The following is a 22,357-nucleotide window of genomic DNA, read 5'->3' as shown; positions in this document are numbered from 1 at the left end:
ACTGCAAGATGGGATGGTCCATAACCAAGTTGGTTCTCAAAACGAAAATCTTCTCTCCTGGCTTATGTTTATCTTCAATTTTTTTACCTGCTGCAGTTATGTGATGCAGGTAAGTGGTTCAAGCTTCTTCTCTGATGTTTATTAAGACTGGATTAATTTTTTTAAGAGCTGTTTTCAATCAAATTTGTCTAATTCAAATGTTCAGTGCTGCAGCACTTCTGCGTGACAGCTGTAGTTCGAGACACAACAATTCCATGATGTATTTTCAGCCACAGGACAGGGCTGTAGAAAAAGGAACAGGATGTACAGAGACTTCCTTCCTCACCATTCCTCTGGCATTACTAAAAAGGGGCAAGATGCAAACCAAGCGGTGGAGAGCGAAGACACGCACTGCCTAGCTCTTAAGACAGGAATGACAACATCCTCCTCTCGGGAGCAGGTATGTGGCACTTTCTCTGGAGCGTCACAGCTGTTCTGCATTCCCCAGGGGAACTTCAGGAGCTGAACATCAAAGGCATAGCTTGGCCCTAGAGAGTCATTCACAGCCAGAAGGACACTCCTGTGAACTCTGACTCTCTGAGTGTCCAAATGCTTTAGACAAAGTTGGCAGCCAGGACCATCTGAGTTCTTCCCTAACCTCTCCTAGTTACAGAGCCAAGTTACCTTGCTCCAATATGTTACCCTAGTTTTGCCTTAACGGAAAGCAGGGGAGCCACAACAGCCCAATGCCAGTGAAGTGCAGATAATTAATCCCAGGAATGAAGTAGGTAAATACCCCTGCTGCCTGCTGGCAGATAAGGAAAAAAGTCTTAGGAATTACATTAACTGCTCACAGACAAATTGGCATCAAACCGCATGTCCAGTGGTTTTCTCAATGAGTCTGCTTCAGTGAAAGCTGTGTTAACAGAAGGAATCACTAATGCTTTTTAAATGTTCTTATTGTGGCCCACTAAGAGTGCAGGTTGAAACATTAGTTAGATATAGCTTATATAACTTGATCTACAATTTGATTTAAACAGGTCAATTGACAAGAGAAGAAACAACCAGGAGTGTAATCACACTGGTAAAGTACGAAATTAAAGCTGCACTCTGTGTCTGCTATATGTTTGATGCAACATACAATAAAAAATATGCTTTTAGACATACGAATCATCAAGAGCAGAAAAAATTCACAGCACTAAATGGAATTTAAATTATGCAAAATTGTATTTAATTAACATAAGACTTTCACTCTAATACTACACATTTTTGCTTTGGCAAGATGTGGAATGAGGATCAAAATTACCAGCATAAAACATTTGGGAACAAATTTTCCTGTAACATAAATGATTTACCTACATTCACTACAGTTAGCAATGTCAATCTGACCTCACTCCAAAAATCTGAGTTTTGCTTTTGGGGAAGGCAAAACATCAGATTAGTTTATATACTATTATTTATTTTGTGAAGCAAACCTGTTCCTTTCTTTACAAACACCAAACAACAACAAACAAACCAAAACCAAAATCCCCCATATAGTACAAAACTGAATGTATAGTACAAAAATAGAATGGTTTTAAAGGGGTGAAAAGTTAATGGTCATGGTTTAATCATCATTCAGTAACTAGTATTTTCTAATTTAAGATTGAAGTGCTTTTTCTAAGGAGATGAATACAGCTTTTCCATGCATTGTCACTAGGAGCAGGAAAAGGCTGAAAATACTTATATATTTCCTAGAAATATATTAACTAATAGTAATGCACATATATTAAAAGAAGGCTTTTTAAAATTTTCATTTGAAAAAAAACAAGTCAAAATTTACTGCTTGCACACCTTTAATTTCCTTTTAATATGGCACAGTTTATAAAAGTTGTGCCTATAATAGAACAAGTGAAGCAATGTTTCAGCTTGAAAAGAGAGCTTATGTTTATATATACACATATATTTGTATTTAGTTATTTCAGTAAATAGACTGCTTTTAGGACTACTATTGTTAATATTAGGTAATTTTGAAAGAGTCTGTCAGCATAGAAGAGTAGAAGTTGCAAAGCAATGATTTCTCTCTACCAGGCAGCAAATAAGTAGCAAATATATTAAAAGTAAACAGGGGAAAGGGTTAACGAGAAAAGAACATTATGCCTCTATCTGAACCTAACTGTTTTAACAGGACTCAAGGAATGTTTTTAATCTTCAAGTCAATAAAGGTTAACAAAATAAAATAAACTTCTGAGTTCCTGTCTTTTCTAGAACTTCATCTTTCCTGCTTAAGATATTTTAGTGATATTATCAGTTCTGTGTCACCCCAACCAACAGGAAAATTTATTTAAACATACCAAAAGTAGAAAATTATTTTATGGAAATACTTAAGTATGGCTTCTGGGTGGTATTTTATTTCACCTAGCCCAAAACCAATTTAAAACCAGCTTCTAGCTAATGATTTCTAGCCCTGATAAGCAAGAAATCTCTCATGTATCTGAGATAAAGGACAGAAGATATTCATTATGTCATTTACAGATGGCTGGGAAAAGATCAAGAATCATGGAGTCACTAAAGCTGGAAAATATCTCCAAGAATATCAAGTCCAACTTCCAACCGAACACCACCCTCATCCACTAGGCAGGTCACCTGGTTGTGAAAGAATATCAGGTTGGCCAAGCAGGACCTGCTTTTCCTGAATCCATGCTTGCTGGGCCTCATGCCCTGGATGTCCTGTACATGCTGTGTGATCTTATTCAACATGATCTGTTCCATAACTTTTCCTGGCACTGAGGTCAAGCTGACAGACCCATAGCTCTCCAGATCCTCTTTCTGACCATTCTTGTAGCTGGGTGTCAGCTGGTCAATCTCCAGTCATCTGGGACCCACACAGGTAGCCAGGACTGATGATAAATGATGGAGAGTGGCCTGGCCAGCTCTTCCACAGCTCCTTCAGTACCTTCATGTGAACCCCATCTGGCCCCAGAGATGTGTGAGCTTCTAAGTGGCACAGCAGGAATAACTACTTCCTTCTGGATTGCAGGGAGTCTCTTCAGATCCCTATCCCTGTCAACCAGATCAGGGGCTGGTTGCCCTTGGGACAACCAGTCTTTCTGTTGAAGACGGAGGCAAAGAAGGCATTAAGTACCTCAGCCTTTTCCTCATCCTTGATTACAACATTTCCCTCCACATCCAATAAGACATTCCATACTAGCTGCTCTGATCCCAAACATTCACCTCTGAAGACCTATTTCCATTATTAAGATGCAGTCTCTACTTGGACAATATATCCTTTGAAATCCTACCATCACGAGATTTTCAAAGGCCTTTTTTTAAATTGGACTAGAGCTGATTAACTGTAACTGAGCAGCCCCATATCACCATTTATTCTAACAGTCCACAGGCTAAACTCCATCATTTTTAATTTTCTCATGGCTCAGTACAGTAAAGCAAATTTCGACGGACATTTCATGAAGCCATGCTCTCTGCAAAAAGAAGAGCATCCAAAAGATATACTAACATTACCATTTATTACAATGGTATCAAGGAAAGCTAGTTCTGCATTTGACCTAAATGTTTTGTCAACCAGAACTTTAGAGTAATTAGAGATCTCATATAAAAATACATAAAGAGATAAAAAAGAATTTTTCCAAATAAGATCAGGACTCACTATCACTACCTTATTGGTGGTCTCATGTGATTAAAAGCTATATTAACTTGCTGCTCAAACTCATACTCAGGGCATGAATTTCTATACCACTCACATTACTAGAATGTGTTTTGGCTTGTATTTTCTACACAATATGGACATTAGTAGATCAAGTCGCATAGCATTACAAACTAGAACCCTTTTGCCATCTCTGCTCAATGAAGGAGACTGATCCACAGACTACTTCTGAACATGTAAGAAAACTCTTCACATTCTTTAAAAAAACAAACAAAACCCCCAAAAAACCCCACAAAAGCCCAGCCACATTATTTTAAAAATACAAGTGCCTGACCTCTGGCTGGTATTTGCATGGCTGAGTTCTTCGTGTATGACTCTATTGAAGGAGTTTTCAAGAAAACCTGAACTTCAAAGCAGTTCAGTACATATTCTACAAGCCCAGTGAATGTGAACATTTTGAGATAACTGATTACTATTTTTATGGTTTTGACATTATTTCAGAAAGAACAATCCCTCAAAAATCTCATGGTGAAAAAACCTGGGTGGGACAGAAAACAATATCTTTGCCTCTTGCAAAATGTTTTCACAAATACCTTTCTATTTTCTTATCAGCAGATATTTGAAAGTTTAAGGTCTCATCTTGACTTGGACAGTCTTTACATTTTATTTTGATTTCTTTTACAAAAATGCCTGGAGGAAAGAAAGCAGCTTTTCTAAAGAAAAAGGGTAATTTTGAAATTTCACTCATAGCTTGGAAAACTAACAGGTTTTTGCTAAGTTAAACACATGTTTCAAGCCAGTATGTAAAAATATAAACCCAAAGAAACCTCCGGCTCCTTACCTGTAAAAGATGAATTAGCACTAAAACGTTCACTGCTCTTAGATATTATATCCAATCTGTCTGCAAACTTGTCAAATCCAAGTATTAATGTCATGCCCCAGTTACTTTCAGGTACATTATTTCTCAAAAATAATATTGTATGCCATTACCTCCAAACCCATTTATTTTACACACGCAGTGATGGAAAACTATGTGCAAAGGTAACCAACCAGGACTAAATGGGTTTAGTTTCATTTGGTGCATGAGTGGCTTACACATAAAAATTCTGTTAATTATATTGTAAATCCCCTGGCACAGCAGGTTGAGCAGACTCACCCTGAAGACAGTTATGAGAAGAGATAACTGCTGTACCACGAAACATAAAATGGTCAGAGGCTTCATGGTACTTATTACTTGTGAAATAGGGAGGGGAAAAAAGAAGAGGCTGTAGAATACATTCAGAATAGATTAAGGGAAAACCAACAACACTGGGAAAATTTCCCCAGTTTGATCCATATACTCAAAAAGGAGGTATGTTACTACAACCTGCATTGACTAAAGAGTTGGTAAAGTTTCAGTTTCTTCTTGTCCAGAAGATGATAATCATCACCTCTTCCTCCCCACTGCTGGCCTTATTGCATTCCTTTTCTGTAATCACATACAGCATTCAGTCTCAAGTGCCAGCTGCTGCTGCAGATACAACTTTATGATGCCTTATATAAGAATTCCTCAGGTTGGATATTTTCTGCTTTTTATCTCCCACTTGATTTACCAAACCCACAACAGTCATAACCATGATTTGCATGGCTCAGTAAGGACTCCATGATTTGCATGGCTCAGTAAGGACTCCACTGCCTTCTGTATGTCTTGGCAAAGTAGGACTTAACAATCTCTGCACAGCAGAGGTCCCATTGCAGCAACACTGACCAAACCTGCATCTTCTTCTTGGGCACTGCCAATACCTCCAGACCAAGAACTGAAAGCCACATATGCCTAACCACTTAACAGTTCTTACACCTCTTCAACATTTTGTCAAGATTTCTGTGTCCTCATTCCCTTGTGTTGATACCACTTCATTTGTTCTCCAGTATTCAGACCTCTGGGGCTTTCCCTGGAAACTTCTCTGACAGTCATAATTCCAGATTCTTATCCTCAGCTATGTAATGATCTTCACAACACTGCTCTTCCATATTTGTTATTGCACCCTCTCTGATACTGCCACCACATATGCCCTCGTGTTCTTTTGAATCTAAAGGCACCCTGTGAATGTGAATGTAAGAACATGCATTCTTCTGCATGTAAGGCCACTTAGTGCAAGCACTTGCACTCGAGCCTGTCCTACACCACCTGAATGGAGCATCCTCTCCTAAGCCACAGGCACTGCACTGCTCTCCTCACATTCCCTGCAAAGGTCTATAGCACAGAACCAGACAAAATACACAGCCCAGTATGGCCTCTGAGAGAGACACTAAATTTGCTTAGAAGTTAAAAGAAAATTTTTACATTATTCAGAACCTTTAGTTTGTATATTAGTTACCTAGAAAAAAAGCTACATTGCTCTCGTTGTTACTCTCTACTTTCTTTTTTATTTATTTAAGCAGTTTTTCAACTCCTACTAAGTTTCAACTGAAATAATATTTAAAGCTGTTCACTCTCAGGTTGGTGACTTTATGATGTGCAGCCCTAGCACCAAGCGTAACAGGGCACCCTGGCAGTCAACATCAAAACAGCTGTAAAAGCATGTTGTGACTTTGGATAATCTTGGCTGAAAAAAATGTAAAATCCAATTAAATCTAATTATATGAAACAAAACAGTAGAATGAAATAAAGCTGCAAATTCAAAATATTTAACATAGTTAACAGAAGAAAATAATCCATGGAACATACTGTTATGGGAAAAATTATAAACATGTAACCAAAGAGAGTTACTATATCATCTGAACAATGTAACCACGCATTTTCTAATGAAGCACAGATGTAAAGAAGAGTGAACCAGCACAGCCAATCCATTCGAATTTACACTCCTGTATTCCTCTTACTTCTCTGTTAAAATAAACATGACATTTAGAAATTAAAAGAACCTTCTCATTTCCTCAATTAAACCATGTTCTAACTGCCTGGATTGTAACTACAAGGTGATAATATTGTTATTATTAAAAATATTAAATACATATATGTCAGGAAAAAAGCTAATACATGCATACATTATATTTGTTTATAATTCACTAAATATTAGCTACATTTTACATGAAATCCAGAAGTATATTTATTAGAAACCCACTGGCCCTCTGCATTGTGGAAGCCCATGCATGGCATGAACACACTGCTGGGGAAACTGAATGGTTTGGTTAGGAAAGCCAGCTTTTTACAGCAGAGCAAAATCACTGTGGAACCTGCTTCCACCCGCAATGGAAACTTTACACTTTGGAGTCACTCAAATCTTCCCAGACACTTCCTGCTCACGTTCAGCATTACTGTCCTGCAGACACTTCAACATGCAGGGTAAATGCAGCTAATAAGCATAATTAGCTCAGACAGTGTATTTTAATTTAGTTTTGCACTAAAGACTAATTGCCTACTCAGCGAAGGGGAAGTGGAACATTTTTTTAAGATGCTTACCCGAGGGCCCTGATCACCTTGATCTCCCTGCAAAGTGGAAAGATGAGATGATAGGTTTAACACAGCATCTGTGTGCTACCCAGCTCTCTTACATAATCTAACATTTCACTGCATCAATACAAACAGTCTCTTGAGTTCATGCTGGGAGGGCTTTCCAGTCACCTTGTAAGAATCACCCAAACATCAACTCACCTTCTCGCCTTTCGGACCAGGAGGGCCCTGAAAGAAAAAAAGGCAAAGATTATTTACTGATGCTGATGAAGTCCTGGAATACAGCAAGAAACAAGTCTGTGTCAATCTGCAATTTCTTCCCAATAACTTATTTCCTTATAGTTCGTAAGTCCAAATGCCAGTGCTATTCCAGAGATGGTTTCTTCACTGTACTAATAATAGGAACTGCACGCTATTTCTTGAATACTTTGCTAATGTGTGTGGAATCAGTCTACTTAGACAAGCAAAACTATGCCTGAAATGGCAAAATATCTACAGATTTCACTTAGGGACAATAGTTTATCTCCTATCAGATAAAAAACAGTTTTCTTAGACTGTAAAAGTTCTTTGCAAGTGCACTTAATAAATTCAAATACATATAAATCTGTCATGTATTTTGGCACCCTCCTTGTATTACATTGCCAAAGAAAAATGAATTTGAAATTCTAAAAGTAGGGTTTTCATTCCTTTCTTTGGCAATACTGATGTTTAGTCTCAAGCAGACTGTTTAGGCAAAATGAGCACTTTGTGTATGATTTTGCAGGAGTATTACTTTTTGTTACTCACGACCTAACAAACAGTAAGGTGACAGAATCACAAATAGGAAGTCCTTTCCTATTCCATTTTTATTGAGCACTTTCTAGAAAGCTAGCAGCAGGTTTCTAAACCACTAGGTTTTCAGGTTAGTATCTTGTGAATAAAAATGCTATCAGTCTGCAAAAAACTGTCTGCTTACACAGTGCAGACTCTACCTCCAGCTTTCTGAAAGATATGCAGGTGTTTCATTACAAAGAAGGACCTGAGATACACATGAAAGCAGCTGTAAACAGAGAAGGAGCCATTCAAGCCAGCATGCTTCACTGTGATAACACAAAGAGAGTGTGTAGCAGTGTGTGTGTGTGTGCGTGTGTGTTTTTGAGGGTTTATGCAGAACAAGAAAAGATTCTCACTAACAACACTGGTAAGAAATTCATGTGGTTCACATAAATGCAATGGAATGGAGGTCAGTCTGCTGTGTATTAAAGACGTGATCAACCACAGGCAAGTCTTTGAGAATCCCTGTTGTAGCCAATTTTCTGCTTAGTTTTAAGGGCTTCTGATGCATGCCAGAGGAGAGCATCTGCTGCTGAATTAAAGGAATTAAAGCATATGCCTCTCCTTCCATGGCCTGCCATCTCTTCTGTCTACTGCAGAGGACACAGAAACAAGTCTGCCTCCTGATGTCCCCACGTCTCCTTCAGGAAGGGCAGTGCTCACTACCAGCTGAGTGGAAACTCTGCTCAATTAACTATGACCCCAGCCCACTTTGAATTGCCCTGCAAAGCACTTGGCCTCTTTAAAAACAAATTAAACAAAATAACTTAATTAATAGATACAACCTGGCTGCACCTTTGAGGTCTCTCCATATATTTTTTTTAATGCTTTAAGCCCTACTGTCCTTTCCAAATTCACATAAACGTATACTGAAAACTAAGCGCAGCACTGTCAACTTTTAGCTACAGCCTCCACATATATGTACTGCAACGTGACATTACAGTAGAGCAGGTCTGCTTGAAAGCTTACACATACATGCCACTGAGCTTGTGAATTTGTGAACTCCCAAGTAACACAGTAATTGCAGGATGGGAAGAACTAAAATCAGTAGGTGCAGGCTGTTGCTGCCTTCTCCACAGTGAACGTGAAGCACGAGCAAAGGGTTGTGCTCACGTGTTCCACCTCTTTGAATCATCAAGCCATTACTGGCTCAGAATATCTCACTGGCTGCAAAGTGCAAATAGCATGACCCCTATCTGCTACAGTCTGAATCCTATTTCTTGGGCCTTAGGCATGAAATGACAGGTAACGTGACACAACTGAGACTATAAACAGATGTTGTTGTCTTGCGGGAGCTGTTGCTGCCTTCATTTAGATGCTCAATGCCACTCTTACACCCAAGAGTGGCCCTGCTTCTGATCGGTTTAGGCTCGTAACTTTCTGAAGCGTGCTTGCCACAGCTCTGCCTGTTGGTAGAAACTACAACAGGAGAGATCACATCAGCTGCCTGACTAAGAGAAACAAGTTAGAGCTCACATGAGGGGCTCAACCACCAGATCTGCAGGGCTACTGCACTGTCTCCCTGGCACGACTGCTGGCAGTTATGTTCAGCCATCACCAGTGCACAACTGGCCCCCTCCTCTACCCTGCATTTTTCCTCTGCTAAGAGATCTCTGAAAGTACAACCTATACCCAAACATGCTTTTTTAATAAGACTGAATCATATCTCTTTTTTTCCTCCTTTTTCTGTGCAGGATTTTCTGAAAACGGTCTGTGCACATCATAATCAGAACTTGTTTTGGTTTTTATTGCTTGGTGTTTTCTCTCCCTGAGCAGCACACATGGTCATCTCTAAAAAGTCACCCTTCCAGTACACAAATTTTTCATAGAAGTCTTCATAAACATCTGACAATTTTATTGTAGCAGGGGTGAAAAACAGCTTTTCAAAAGCCCACAAAAGCACTTCTGGTGTGAACATTCTCACAAGTCTCTTCACTTGTACTTGCAATGCTTTTGCTTTCCACAAGAGTCTTGAAAAACAAACAAACAAATGAAAATAAAAATGGCTCTTTTGGATGCAAGTGAAGAGAACCAGTGGGCTTTCATCAAAATAAAAACTAATGGAATACTTTCATGGCTTGTTCACCCATCTCTGGCCTTCCCCCCACTGTTTCAATTGTCCTCTATTGTTTTTGCAACTTTAAACAGAAAATTCCTATCCTCAGCCTTTGACATCTTCTTTCCATTTGTGCTGAGAAATTCTCCCAAGGTTTTTACTGCAGAGTTTATTAGTGCGTGTACAATGAGTGGAGGCAGGGAGGAAGAAAAAATCTGACGGAAAGTTGGGTTTGTGGGGGTGGGGTGTAATTAGGAGACAGATTTATTTAAAGGAGGGCAAGGTTTCTTCTGTTTAAGGGTACAGACACAAAGCACAGAGTGAGTAAAATAACACTAGTTGTGTAGGCCACAGCATGGACTTGCTGCTTTTTTTCCCAGGGAGACTTCTGTGCTTTCGTTTATGAGATGGCAGAGATCAAGCCACGAGCTGCCGAACAAATGTGAAAGCATTTTGTGTAAGTTATATGAAACGTCTGAGGTCAGAGCATTTCTGAAATAACTTCACAGTGTTTTCACTGGAAACAGAGGCTCTTTTCTCAAAGTGTAATTATCTACTCCAGACTACTATACATTTCCAAGCAGAGTTTATAGCCTGTTTCACATAAGCAAGGCCTTGTAAATCTCAAACACATGCAAAATCTGCATTCATAATTAGGCAAAAAATACTACTGTTTTTAAAACAAGGTCTCCTACAGCAGACTGAAAGGCCTCCAGGCACCTGCCAGCTAAGAACAGAGCTGAAATCAGGGTCAAATCCAAAAACCAGCTATATTCAGGATTGCTGACAGGTGACCCCCTGTTTTTTTGGTTTTTTTTGCCATCAAAATCCCATTTCCACACTCTGATGAAATTTTACATTATTATAAATATGTGTACAGGAACAGAAAGACAAGAGAATGCAATACTACAAAACTGGAGTGAGATCCTTGCAGTCTTCATCAAGCAACATTCCCTTATAATTAACAGAGTGTGATCAGCATGATTTTTTCCACACAGATGAAATGTAATTTTCTTTCCCTGAAAGAGACTAATTTTGAATTCCACCCTTAAGACCATTGCCACCTATATAGTTTTGCAAAAGTTACATCCAGAGACCTCTTAAAAAGCCAGTGGCTGACTTATATTTGTTTTACAAACATTCATAATTATCAAAATTCTCTTACAGATACATTCTCTCCACATACCTATTGCTACAGATCTGCCTTTAGCCATAATACAGGAAGTTCTGCTGCAAACTCACCCAAAAGGCTCCAAGCATTGATGGGACTGAAAACAGTAAGGGATTCTTAGCACAGAGTACAAAGCAACGTTGAAGGTTCTGTAAAAAGCTCCACAGCCAGTAGATAGGAGTGCAGATTTTTCCTGACTGTTAGACAGCCCATATGATGCCTCTGTAAAAAGGACTAGCCAGTCCCCAGCACAAGCTGGTGACAGCCAACCAACCAACCAACGTAATCAGTTGGACTGTGACAGTCCCAGCTCCCATTGGGATCATCCACCCTTACAGCTCCTAAGGAACACGACACGCCAAACCTGACAGTTCCCATCAGACAGAAGCTATCACGGAAGACACAGGTGATAAAACCTTTCAAACACAGTCACTGCTTTCCTACCACAACAGCCACGGGGTAAGGCAAGCTGGCAGCTGGAGGACTGAATGTAGTTTGCAAGGTTCAGCCTTCATTTTCATTTGGGGGATTGAGTGGTGTACAGTGCAGTCATCCCTACCAGCACCCGCAGTGTGACTGGCAGCCTAAGGCAACAGCAGCCTTGCAGAAATGAACAGAAATGTGAACCAGCTACTCCAATGTCACCCAGACAAATCCAAAAAGGGAATCAATTTGCTAGCTTAGCTTAATTATGTTTTCACAACTAAACAGCATGCCATACATTGCCTGGGTTAATTCAATATTGCAGATTACTTTAAGGGTAAAAGGTGGCTTTCGCATGTAACAACAAAATAATCAGATACAAAAGCTGAACTTTCTTTCTTTGAAACTCAACTCATGACTTCAGTAAATTACAAGAATGTGACTGGAACAACAGTCCCCAGCCTATCTTGTAATTGCTGCAAAATATTAGGATCAGATACACTGAATCACAGGAGGTTACACAGAGCATTATGAAACATCGCTGTGTTTCGTAACTATTCCGAAGTTCCTACACCCATTTCAGTCTTCTGTTCACTATGCAAACCCTGAACTACTGAGGCAATGTGGTTTTGGCAACTGCTCAGCTTGGCCATGTTTTCAGCCAGTGTTTACATATGCTAGTTTACAATGCCAACATTTCACCTTGCAACAATTTTACAAGTACTCAGAAGAATTTTCAGTGAATCTGAACAGTTTCTACTGTTGAAGTGCCTTCTTTTTTACGTTTTATTCTCCTCCTATAACATGACTGACTTACAGTGAAAACTTCAACCAACCACATCTCAAAAGACTCTTTATAAGATCTCATTTTCTCCCCTTATATTCTAAAGTTTTTGTTAAAAATCCTAAGGCAGAGAAAAAGAAACCTGAATTTTTGACACGATAAGAGTGACTGCCTTAAACAAAATTATGTAAATGATTTAAGCTGAGAAACATAAAACTGATTTATATCGCAATCTAGATAAACAGCTCCGTTAACATTCACAACAAGCAAATTATAAATGACTCCTGCTGTAAATTCATACAACTGTATTCAAAAGTCAGTGATTTATAGCCATATATAAATCAGACAAGTTTATAAACTATAGGCAGGAGAACATAGTCTACCCAAAATGTGTCAATAAACCATTTAGACATACATTTAGATACTCATTTCTCATGCAGTGCTCTCTGAGGTTGGGATGGGGTGCTTATTTTGAAACTTATAATGCTGCTCACAAAAACCAGGAGCTCACATTAGAAGCTGCAGAACGAATCCAGTACCCAGGAAAAACCACAAGGCCCAGTGTCCCAAGCAAAAATCTGCTAAAGGGGATCTCCTCTTCCTTTCTCTGACATTCTTTCTTTCTTTGATTAATCACTAAGACTGTCATCTTCTCCTCCCCCTTCCCTTCCTTCAAAGAAAAATACAACATTTTTCTTTGAAAGCCTACAAAACAGCACAAACAGCCCAACAAAGATACTATGGTACACAGAGCATGTGACTTTGTACCCATTGCCTGAACATGAAAAAACAAGGATCAGCTTTACTATTTCCACAAATTAATTTCACTAAACATTATGATTTGGATCTGCTAAGTTTCTTGTGAGTCAAGTAGCTACTGTATGTGACAGTAAGACCAATTATATGGTGGTAGAAAAAACTGGCACATTCTTAAAGAAAAGAAAATGGTTCTGGTAAAGTCAAAAGCCTTTCACTTTGACTTTCACTTACTGCTCAATGCACTGTAATACATGTATTTCCTGAATCTTAGCCCTCATTGCCTTGTCCACAATGCACCTTCCTGTTCTCCTACTTGTCAGATAAGCAGAAATTCACTAACAATGTTAGAGATTTGATGCAATACCATAAAAAAAACCAAAAAACAACCAAAAAAATCCACACCACGAAGGAAATGCCATTCTTGTAAACCGGAAAAACAGGACATAAAAGTACAGATGAAAAAACCTAATATTTGCTGACCTAAGATATGCTGTATCTATCATGTTATTAAAAAAACAACCAGAGCTTCTGATTTCAAACACAGGAAGAAGATTGTGAGGAAGATACAAACACAATCTTTGTTACTTCAAAATCACAGAAACACAAAAAGTTTTGGCTGGATCTCAGATTTGCAGGACAACATAATAAAACACAACTGAATTGGACCCGACAGAACCAAAATTCAGAAAGCAGACTGAATGGGAAGCTTTTTTCTATTATAACTACTATTATATTTGCAGTCTCAGGATTTTTTTGAGTTCAATCTATGATTTTTAACAATATTTTAATTGCAACATAGGATAAGCTTCAGTGTTCAATATTTGGTTTATAAAAAATTTCAGAAATGAGAAATTTTTGACACAGACTGGTTGAGGTTTCCTATTCTTCCACCCATCCTCCAGCAAATGCCTGTCTCATTAGATGTCCACCTGAGACTTGAAGAAGTATCACATGCTACCTTAGAATCACCAAACAGTTTGGGTTGGAAGGGTTTAAAGGTCATTTAGTCCACCCCCACCCTGCAATAAGCAGGAGCCACTTCAACTTGACAATTAAGAAAATATTTCTTTTTTATAAAAATCTTCCCTTTGGTAGATTTTTATCAATAGGCCAGTTCTCTCATTTATTCCTAGAAGTTTAGTAAGAAAAAAGCTCCTCAGTGGGAGTTAACAACTTCTTTTATTTTCAGAAACAGTAGCTCACATTTCAATGTTTCAGCTATTTTTACCCTAAAACTTGGATGGTGGCTTTTGCAATACAAACACCTCTGGTGTTTCCCTGATTTTTTACTAGCCTGGTAGATAATTCAGGTGAAATGACAGTGCCCTTTGCAAGAACCTTTTCAATGAGGATGGCAGGCTGAACTTCAGATATTTTGAAGCAAACAGACAAAAGATGAAAGCAAGGGAAGAGGGGAGTTTCAGAGCAACAGAGATTGCTCTGAATAGAGACTGCCACTACAGGAGAGGTACCTATGGTCATTGAAATACATCTTCCAAGCTCCCTAGCATTTCAGATATTTCAACTTTGCTGTCTGCATTACTACTCTGTGATGAAACTGAAACAGCATCAAGTATCTACCAGGCAGATCCTCCTTTGACCAGCAGTTGAGTCTAGGAGATTTATGTACTTCATTAACAGATGCTGCACACGGTCCAGCTCTACAAAAAAAGTAGTAACTACACAGAAACAGAAGATTGAAATTCCAAAAACCCCTCTCTGTTCATCTATTTGAAAGAAGGACTGGTTTCAAAACCAGGTGAGTTTTGGAAGAATTTTGGCCTGTACCTGCTATCATATCAAGGCAAATTTATAAAGTAATAAAAGCTGAACTTGTGTAAACAAGCAAATCTACACAGCTCACAACTGAACAAGGTTTTGCAGACAACATGTATTTGCTATATTTTTAACACTAAACCTATTTTCAGCAAGAGGATTTTAACACAGACTTTGAAATAGGAAAAGCCAATTCCACTCTTCCATTTAATGTGGTGACTCCACACCAGTTCCAGCAGCAATGCTCTGAGTTTCACTCAGTATTTCAAAAGCAAGGCACACTGTCAATACACTGTTTTTTCTTTTCCAAATGTTGCTATTCAGTGCAGGAGATATTTTCTCATTCAGGGTAGTAGAATGTCAGAGAAAGATTGAGATATTCTTTTAGTATTGTCTGCAAATGCTACTATAAAATGCTACTGTGAAAGATATGTGTTAGATTACTTAAATCATGAATGGTTAAAAGAAAATGGCAGTAAAATAGTAGTATAAAGCCACAGCCACGTAAAAAATAGCCCTGGGGTAAAAAGGCCTCTGAGACATCCACAGATTAAGAGCAATGGATTATTTCATAAAGTAGGTAACTTTTTAAACTTCAGCATATGCTCCTGCTTGGGAAGAATCTATTTCAGCAAAATACCATACATTCCTCCAAGAATCTTATTTCTCTTTCTCTCCTATGACCCCTTGCAAGTTCTGTAGTTCCTTAAATTGTTCTCGTGCATAGGCTCCATTGGTACCCAAAAAAGCCTTTTCACAAGAACTGTCTGACAAACGTAATGATAAAAACTACACTGCACAAACACACCTGAAGTGACCTGCAAGTATTAGGTTACTGCAAATGTTTCTGAACTATTCCAGGTACAAGGCATTGCTAAAAGAGGCAAAGCTTGACAATCTAAGTTACAACTCTAGTCTTGATGGGGATGTGTCAAGCCATAGTCAAATTAATTTATTTAACGTCAAATAGTGTACAGAAAGAAAAGCACAAAAAAGCATATAAAATACTATATATGTTACAATAAGATAAACAAATATCAGCACAAGAACCAAATCTTTCATTTATCCTCACCAACTCCTTTATCTGCAAAGGGGAAAGCTACAATGATGTATTTCACAGAGCTATTTTGAGAACTGTTCAGATTTGTGAAGTTTCAGATGGAACACCAGATAAATGCAGATGAATTTTTATATCCACTCCAAACATACACATACTTTTATATGCAGACATATGTAAAAGTGAGATGACTGAATATATTCTTGTAACCTATAAGGCTGGAAACATCTTTATACAGGAAGCAATTTAAGACAGCATAAAGTTTATTAAAAACAAAACTGTTTTCTCCTGAAGACTAAGAGTATGGACTACAAAATTCAGAACATCTTCAGGGGAAATTAAACACATATGTATATTTATACTTAAATGGATATTCATTCTTTTTGGCAAATGATCACTGGCAGACATACTGGGCAATATAACTGGATTGTATTTCTGAAAATACGTGATTCTCTTACATGTTTCTCAGCAGCTCACAGCTCTTGAATATTACTGATGGATCTCAGTAAAAAAAACTATATTAGGAAATCCTACAGTGTTATAGGGACAGACAAAGCATTTTTGAAATTTGCAATCTGGATCAAAGCCCACAGACAGAATGGACACTTCCATGCCGTGCTCATTAGTCACGTTACTGGCAATACACAAAATACTCCAGTGAAAGTAACTGCTGCATTTTCTGCCTTTTTCTTCCTTCTTGAAACTTGACCCATACTTACAGGAAAGAGTAACATATCAGCACAGTTCTTATTGCCAGTACCAATCCATTATAAAAAAACCTAAAGCATTTCTACTAACCCATCAATTTGCTTCAAGTAAAATTTTAGTTCACAGGAGTGTCACTTTAAAAAGGGAAATATAAATTTTGAAGATTTCCTCTACCAGCCTGAGATCCAAATCTCCCAGGTCTGCTCACGTTTACAGGGCATTCAAGCATCTAGCACAAAGCATCACCAGCCTCTGAAATTATAATGGCTTTCAAAGGAACTCTGATATTTTGAAAACCTTGTAGAAGACTAATGTCTTAGACATCACGGCATTATCTTCAAGTCACAATAAACTTGATGAAATGCACATTTTTATAACTCCTATTTTTTTTATTTTATTAAAGCTAGTGAAACTACTGGGATCTGCAACAAATTGAACTGGATTTCAAAGCTAAAATACAGCATGAAGATCACTAAAAACAATAAGCCAGCATGAGTTTAATATCAAATTAAAAACATGTGCATCAGGATAGTAAAATACTACATAATATTCCTGAACACAGTTCAGTATGTTGCTTTGACATAATCCCTAATAGAACACAGAAGAGATGAGTGTATTTCTGCCATATGTAGAATAAGAGGAAGAAAATATGAAGGTCATTTGATAAAGAAATTATTTAGGAATGCAAGAAATATTTCAGAGTCCTTAATTATATTTTGACAACCTTTTGTAATGTCATAATGGAACCACAATACTAAGTTTGCAATTGCTTTTTTGTACTCATATGTACTCTGTTAAGCTAAGCAAAGCTTTACCAAATTAAGGCTTGCAAGTAATTTTTGCTTCACAGTTTCTCACTTTCTGTTAGAAGATCTACTATGCCCTGGTGACAGCTGGAACTTCTAGACGAATAGATGGAATGCTAATGTGTGATTCCCCACCACATTTATACTGGCATATGTAATCAGTGAATCAGATCTTCATATTTATTTTATGAAAAAAACCCAATTCTTAAAAACAATTAATGATGCCACCATGAAGAAAAGTTGGTAACAGCCTACAAATAGAAAGCTATTTTCTTTCTATTTGTAGGATGTAAGAAAATGCATATTTTCTTTAAGAGTTTTAAATATTAGTTTTATGTATTGTCTAATTTTAGGGCTTGTTTTTTCAGACTAACAGTCATAAATTGTTGCTATGTGAACTATGAAATGAGGAGATCAACTTCTAAAAATTTTGCATCAAACTGTTTTCTAAGCCCATCTTCCAAGCTTTCTTTATCTTTTGCATAAGCTACTCCCAAAGAAGATCTTCCAATTCAGTAAAAGAAGCCACCTTCATAGGAGCAGAATTTATTTTACAAGCACATCCAGAGCTGATAATTATGTTGCACGAGGAGTCCTTTCCACAGAATTTTGTACAATTAATATTCTTCTTTTGCTGTTTGTAGAAAATCAAAACCTAGACTGAATTGGTAATTGTAAAATTAACAGAATTCAAGTCTGATACTTTCTGAATCAAGCAAGAAAATAAGAAACAAATTATCTGTTCCAGCAAATGCTGTGGAACATCTGAACATCTTGCCATTTCAGCACCAGACAGTTACCGAAATTGTAACTCAAAAGCTTGCCTATCAGAGTAAGTAAAAGAACACAGTAGCACAGCTGGGGTAGGACTCTGGCCTCCTCCTGGTGTCTGACAGAGCCTGATGAGCAGAGCTCTGAAAAGTCTAATTATCCCCAACTAAGCTCACTTAGCAGGGTACTGTAGGGAAGTCATCAATCTGCCATTAGAGGCTCCTTTGCAATTCCTGATAAAAGGGTGGGAAAAGCCAAGTAAAAAATATGTTGAAAGCAGAGCATAGTATCTAATTTTAAAAGAATTTTGTTTGTTGATGCTTGGAACTTTTATTCTCCTCTGCCTTTTCAAATTATGTGTGGTGCTTCCTTAGTGTTGGTATAACAGATAGTTCGGAACAATTTTCCCCTAAAGCTCCAATTCTGTGCTCTCTTCTTTACAAAACAAAGAATCCTCTTACTTGCACTAGTACTGTCTGCTTAGCCAAGAAAACCATTTAATATTCACAGCTCTTCTGGTTTACACATGTGCATAAGTCTACCAGGGGAAACTGAAGCGTTTTATATTTGAAAGTGCTCATTGTTGTTATCAATGCCTTTTAACAAAATTAACTTCTATTTTATTACACATGAAGCTGAGAAAGCATCATACTTTAAAAAAATTAAATGCACAATCTCCTTCTGAGAAGACACATTTCTGGGTTCTTTTGTGTCATAAACACTTTTGTATACAGTAAATGAAGTTTTGAGCATGATTTCTCCTCGTAACATTATCTGATGTGGTTCCTTTTAGCAACTAACATAAAATGAAAAGCCATGAAAATGGCATTTGTTTCTTCTTGTTCACAAATCAATATGGGCTGTTTCCTAAAAAGGGCTCACAATTTCAATGGTGTTCACAAATGCTATTACCATTTAAGAAAGGAGAATGGCAACTAAACTCAAGCTCTGCCTGCTTAAACACATATGAAACAGTACAAGATTGTTTATTTATGTGATGCCCTCAGATTAATTTCTGATCTCATAATTTACAGTAAATTGTTTTTAGCAGCAAAGGCATCAAGGATTTATTTTTGCTGTTTGTACAAATAAAGTAAGAAAAAGACTGTTACAAGTCTACTACCTAATGTTAATAAATTAATTGTTGAAGTTTGACAGCAAAATCTGACCTGCAACTTGTAACTCAAAAGCAGACCAGCATTTGTATATTCAATCTGAGTAATACAATTCTTCAGAAGTTTAAAAAGGAGCCTTGGGTATGAGTTTCTAAGAGAAATACCCCACAAGATCATTGTCCACACTGAGAACAGCTGATGGCCTGGGTACAATCACTGGGATTCTCCCAGGAGCGGTAACTTTACTGCACTGTGTATCTGAAAGTGAACTATTGCTCCAGTATCCAGCTGATTTTTCCCTTCCTAAGTGTATTTCTTGCCTCCTTCCCCACTCTCCATGCAAGTGAAGAGTCTTGAGGCATTCATGAGAGGAAACTGCTAGAAAAAAATAGAATGTGGAGTTCACACCTCAATTTATGGTGATCAGAACAAAAGAAACATCTAACAATCTGACAGGTACAGACTACTGTGCAGCACTGATCAATAGGACATTATGTACCTTGCCCGTAGCTTAAAAAGTCATAAAAACACACACGATCACTTGATGTTATCAACTGCCTCACTACTGAATGGCATGCACTGAGAGCAATATTTAACAGGTTGTGGAATGCAGATGGCTATCCAAAGCTACCAAAACTGAAATTCAACAGGAATTAAAACACATCTGTTTATACACCCCTTTTTCCATCCTTCCTACTGTCAGATACTCTTTTCTAAGATCTAGGAGTCCCCCTACCATCACAATGCTCTCTAGGAAGTGATAAATATCTTCCCTGGACTGCTGCCTTCCAAACCCACCCAAAACTAGGGCCTGTGACCTGCTGTGTTTCTCTGTCCTTTGACAAAAACCAGAAAACTAAAAGTTAAAATGGTTCCCACCAGCACCGTTGACAGCACAAGCCAGTAACAGCCAGTTTAACCATGAATCAGAATCTCTGTCATCAGAAATTAAAAATACTCCAGTCACATACCCTGATGCTTGGTGGTGAAAAAAAAGACACACGTACATTTGCCACTGCAATCACTATGGAAACCTTTATCATGCACCAGGCACTGGGAAATTTCAGGCTGTTACAACATCCCATCCATGGACGTGCCACACAAAGGAAAACAAGAATCTCATGAAAACAAATACCAATCATTAACACTTTGTACATTTTGAATGCAGAATTGGACAGCTGCCAAAGAGAAAGGAGAAGCATCTGTGAGGCTGCTGTATGTCAAAGTCCCACACAGAGACAGCTCATGTATGCTGACATGAGAGACAAAGTATGTTGAGCTAGAGATGGGCCAGGGAGAGGATATTGCCCCAAAGAAGGAAACAGCAGGCTGGCTGAGACCAAGTCACACCAAAACACCACCCTAACCCCACACTTACAGTCTTTAATAGTTTTAGTTCAGCAAGACTTTTTTAAAGGATTGTTTTGTCTTCCTTCACCACGGTATTAAAAGCATGGCTTCTAGTATTTACATGAACCTTACCTCTAAACAACAAAAAAAAAGTTTAAAATAGGCAGCCTTCTCTCTTTATCCACATAGTACATTTCTTACGGAATTAACATTAGACTAGAAGCTTAACTGTGTTCTCTGACTAGCAGGAATACTTCCATTATTTGAAAAAGAGAAAGTATGGGCAGAATTTGGTTGTATAGATTTACTGGGAGAAGAACCCTTTCTGGTTCAAGCTAATCTAAATACAAATTTATATTCCAGATAAGAAAAAGAAGATTTTTTTGGGTCACTCAAGAGTCAGAATTTAATTTCTGCAAAAATATTAAAGATTTTATTACTTGCTCTTCTAAAGAAGAACACAGCTTACATGCTATTTAAAGTAGCTTTCTTTTTAACAGAAAACCAAAATCATAAGAAGATAGCTGATTTTTTTAAAGATTAGGCTAGAAATTCTTTTGGTTTTTATCATGGTCTTTACTTTTCAGAGATGCAACAAAACCATAAGCTTTTTCTGGAAGAATTTTAAAAAAAGGTGCCTGTAAGTTGTAATAAAGCTTGTTGTTACCCAAAATGGGAAAATGTGAAGCAGAATTATGTTTTGAAAAATTATCTTTATCTTGAAGAAAATAAGCAGTAACAAAATTAAAATGATAGGAGGATGTGCCCAGTAATTAGGTGTGTGGTAGGTGAATATTGTGTGTACTTTATAAAAATATAGTGAAAAAGAACACGGGTTAATAAAACAGCAAGTATAGAAATGATTAGAAACTATCCCTGGCCTTAGCATAGACTTGCATGGCTAGGAGAAAGTTTCTTCACCAGAAATTTTCTAAGTGCTTCTCCAATCAGTGTAATAATTTTGTTCTTTGAAGCCAGGAAGACTTTAGTTAGTAACCAAACTGATCAATGCTTTAAAATTTTGAGTTTCTCACGGATGCAGTTAAGACCAGGGATATTGCTGACAATCATAACAGGCTGGAAATTCTGCATTACTTAATGACATGCCACGGGGTTCTGATTTATTTTATCTGTTTGGGAACGAAATGCATTTTCTGTGGATATTTTTGATTTTTAAAGGTCTTGAGATTTTCAACCACAGCTTCCAATATTTAAAAAACTCCATTTTTAGTATTTAAAAAATGCTGTTTCACCAAGTTATTTGGATCTGAGTTTCAGTTTAAGGGGATAAACTTCTAAATGTACAGCCTCCATGTAGTTGCCTGAGACTCGCAGATGTCAACACTGGCAAGAAAGCAATTCAGCAGAAGGGTTATCTAATTCAGTATCTGCCTACAGTCAGAATCTGGAATTAGGAGGCACGAATGTGCACAGCTAGTGTCATGTGAGAGATCCCCTAGGTATCCAAGACAGCTGCCTGTGACTGACAGCTCCAACCACAGCCCAACACAGACTCCAGCCCGTGTACATAAACCAGCCAGTGGCTGAGGCCAGAGACGCTGCATCAATTCACACAGCAACAAACGCCTGAATGCAGCCCATGTAACTGAGCCCAAGGAGTTTGCCATGAGCTGAACAGGTTTCTAGGTGCACTGAGTATTGACTTAACCTTCACTGACTGCCAGGAGTGCTTAGACACCTTGTAGGTCAACACCT

The 22,357-nt window shown here is 37.9% G+C and overlaps 1 protein-coding gene across 6 annotated transcripts in view; it reads right to left on the bottom strand.

The window, feature by feature from the left end:
- The window catches only part of COL25A1 (collagen type XXV alpha 1 chain), a 298,274-nt gene that overhangs the window by 95,620 nt on the left and 180,297 nt on the right, over positions 1 to 22,357 (bottom strand). For all 6 annotated transcript variants that reach the window (XM_038136317.1, XM_038136318.1, XM_038136316.1 and 3 more), the window contains 2 exons: positions 7,254 to 7,280; positions 7,062 to 7,088 (listed from right to left, as the gene is read on the bottom strand). In XM_038136317.1, the coding sequence (XP_037992245.1) occupies positions 7,062 to 7,088; positions 7,254 to 7,280 (54 nt within the window). The remainder of the gene's footprint in view (positions 1 to 7,061; positions 7,089 to 7,253; positions 7,281 to 22,357) is intronic.

Source organism: Motacilla alba, chromosome 4, assembly GCF_015832195.1.
Source record: "Motacilla alba alba isolate MOTALB_02 chromosome 4, Motacilla_alba_V1.0_pri, whole genome shotgun sequence".
In the NCBI taxonomy this organism is placed as follows: Eukaryota; Metazoa; Chordata; class Aves; order Passeriformes; family Motacillidae; genus Motacilla; species Motacilla alba.
Note: the sequence above shows the minus strand (reverse complement) of the source record. Positions and strands in the feature narration are given on the sequence as shown.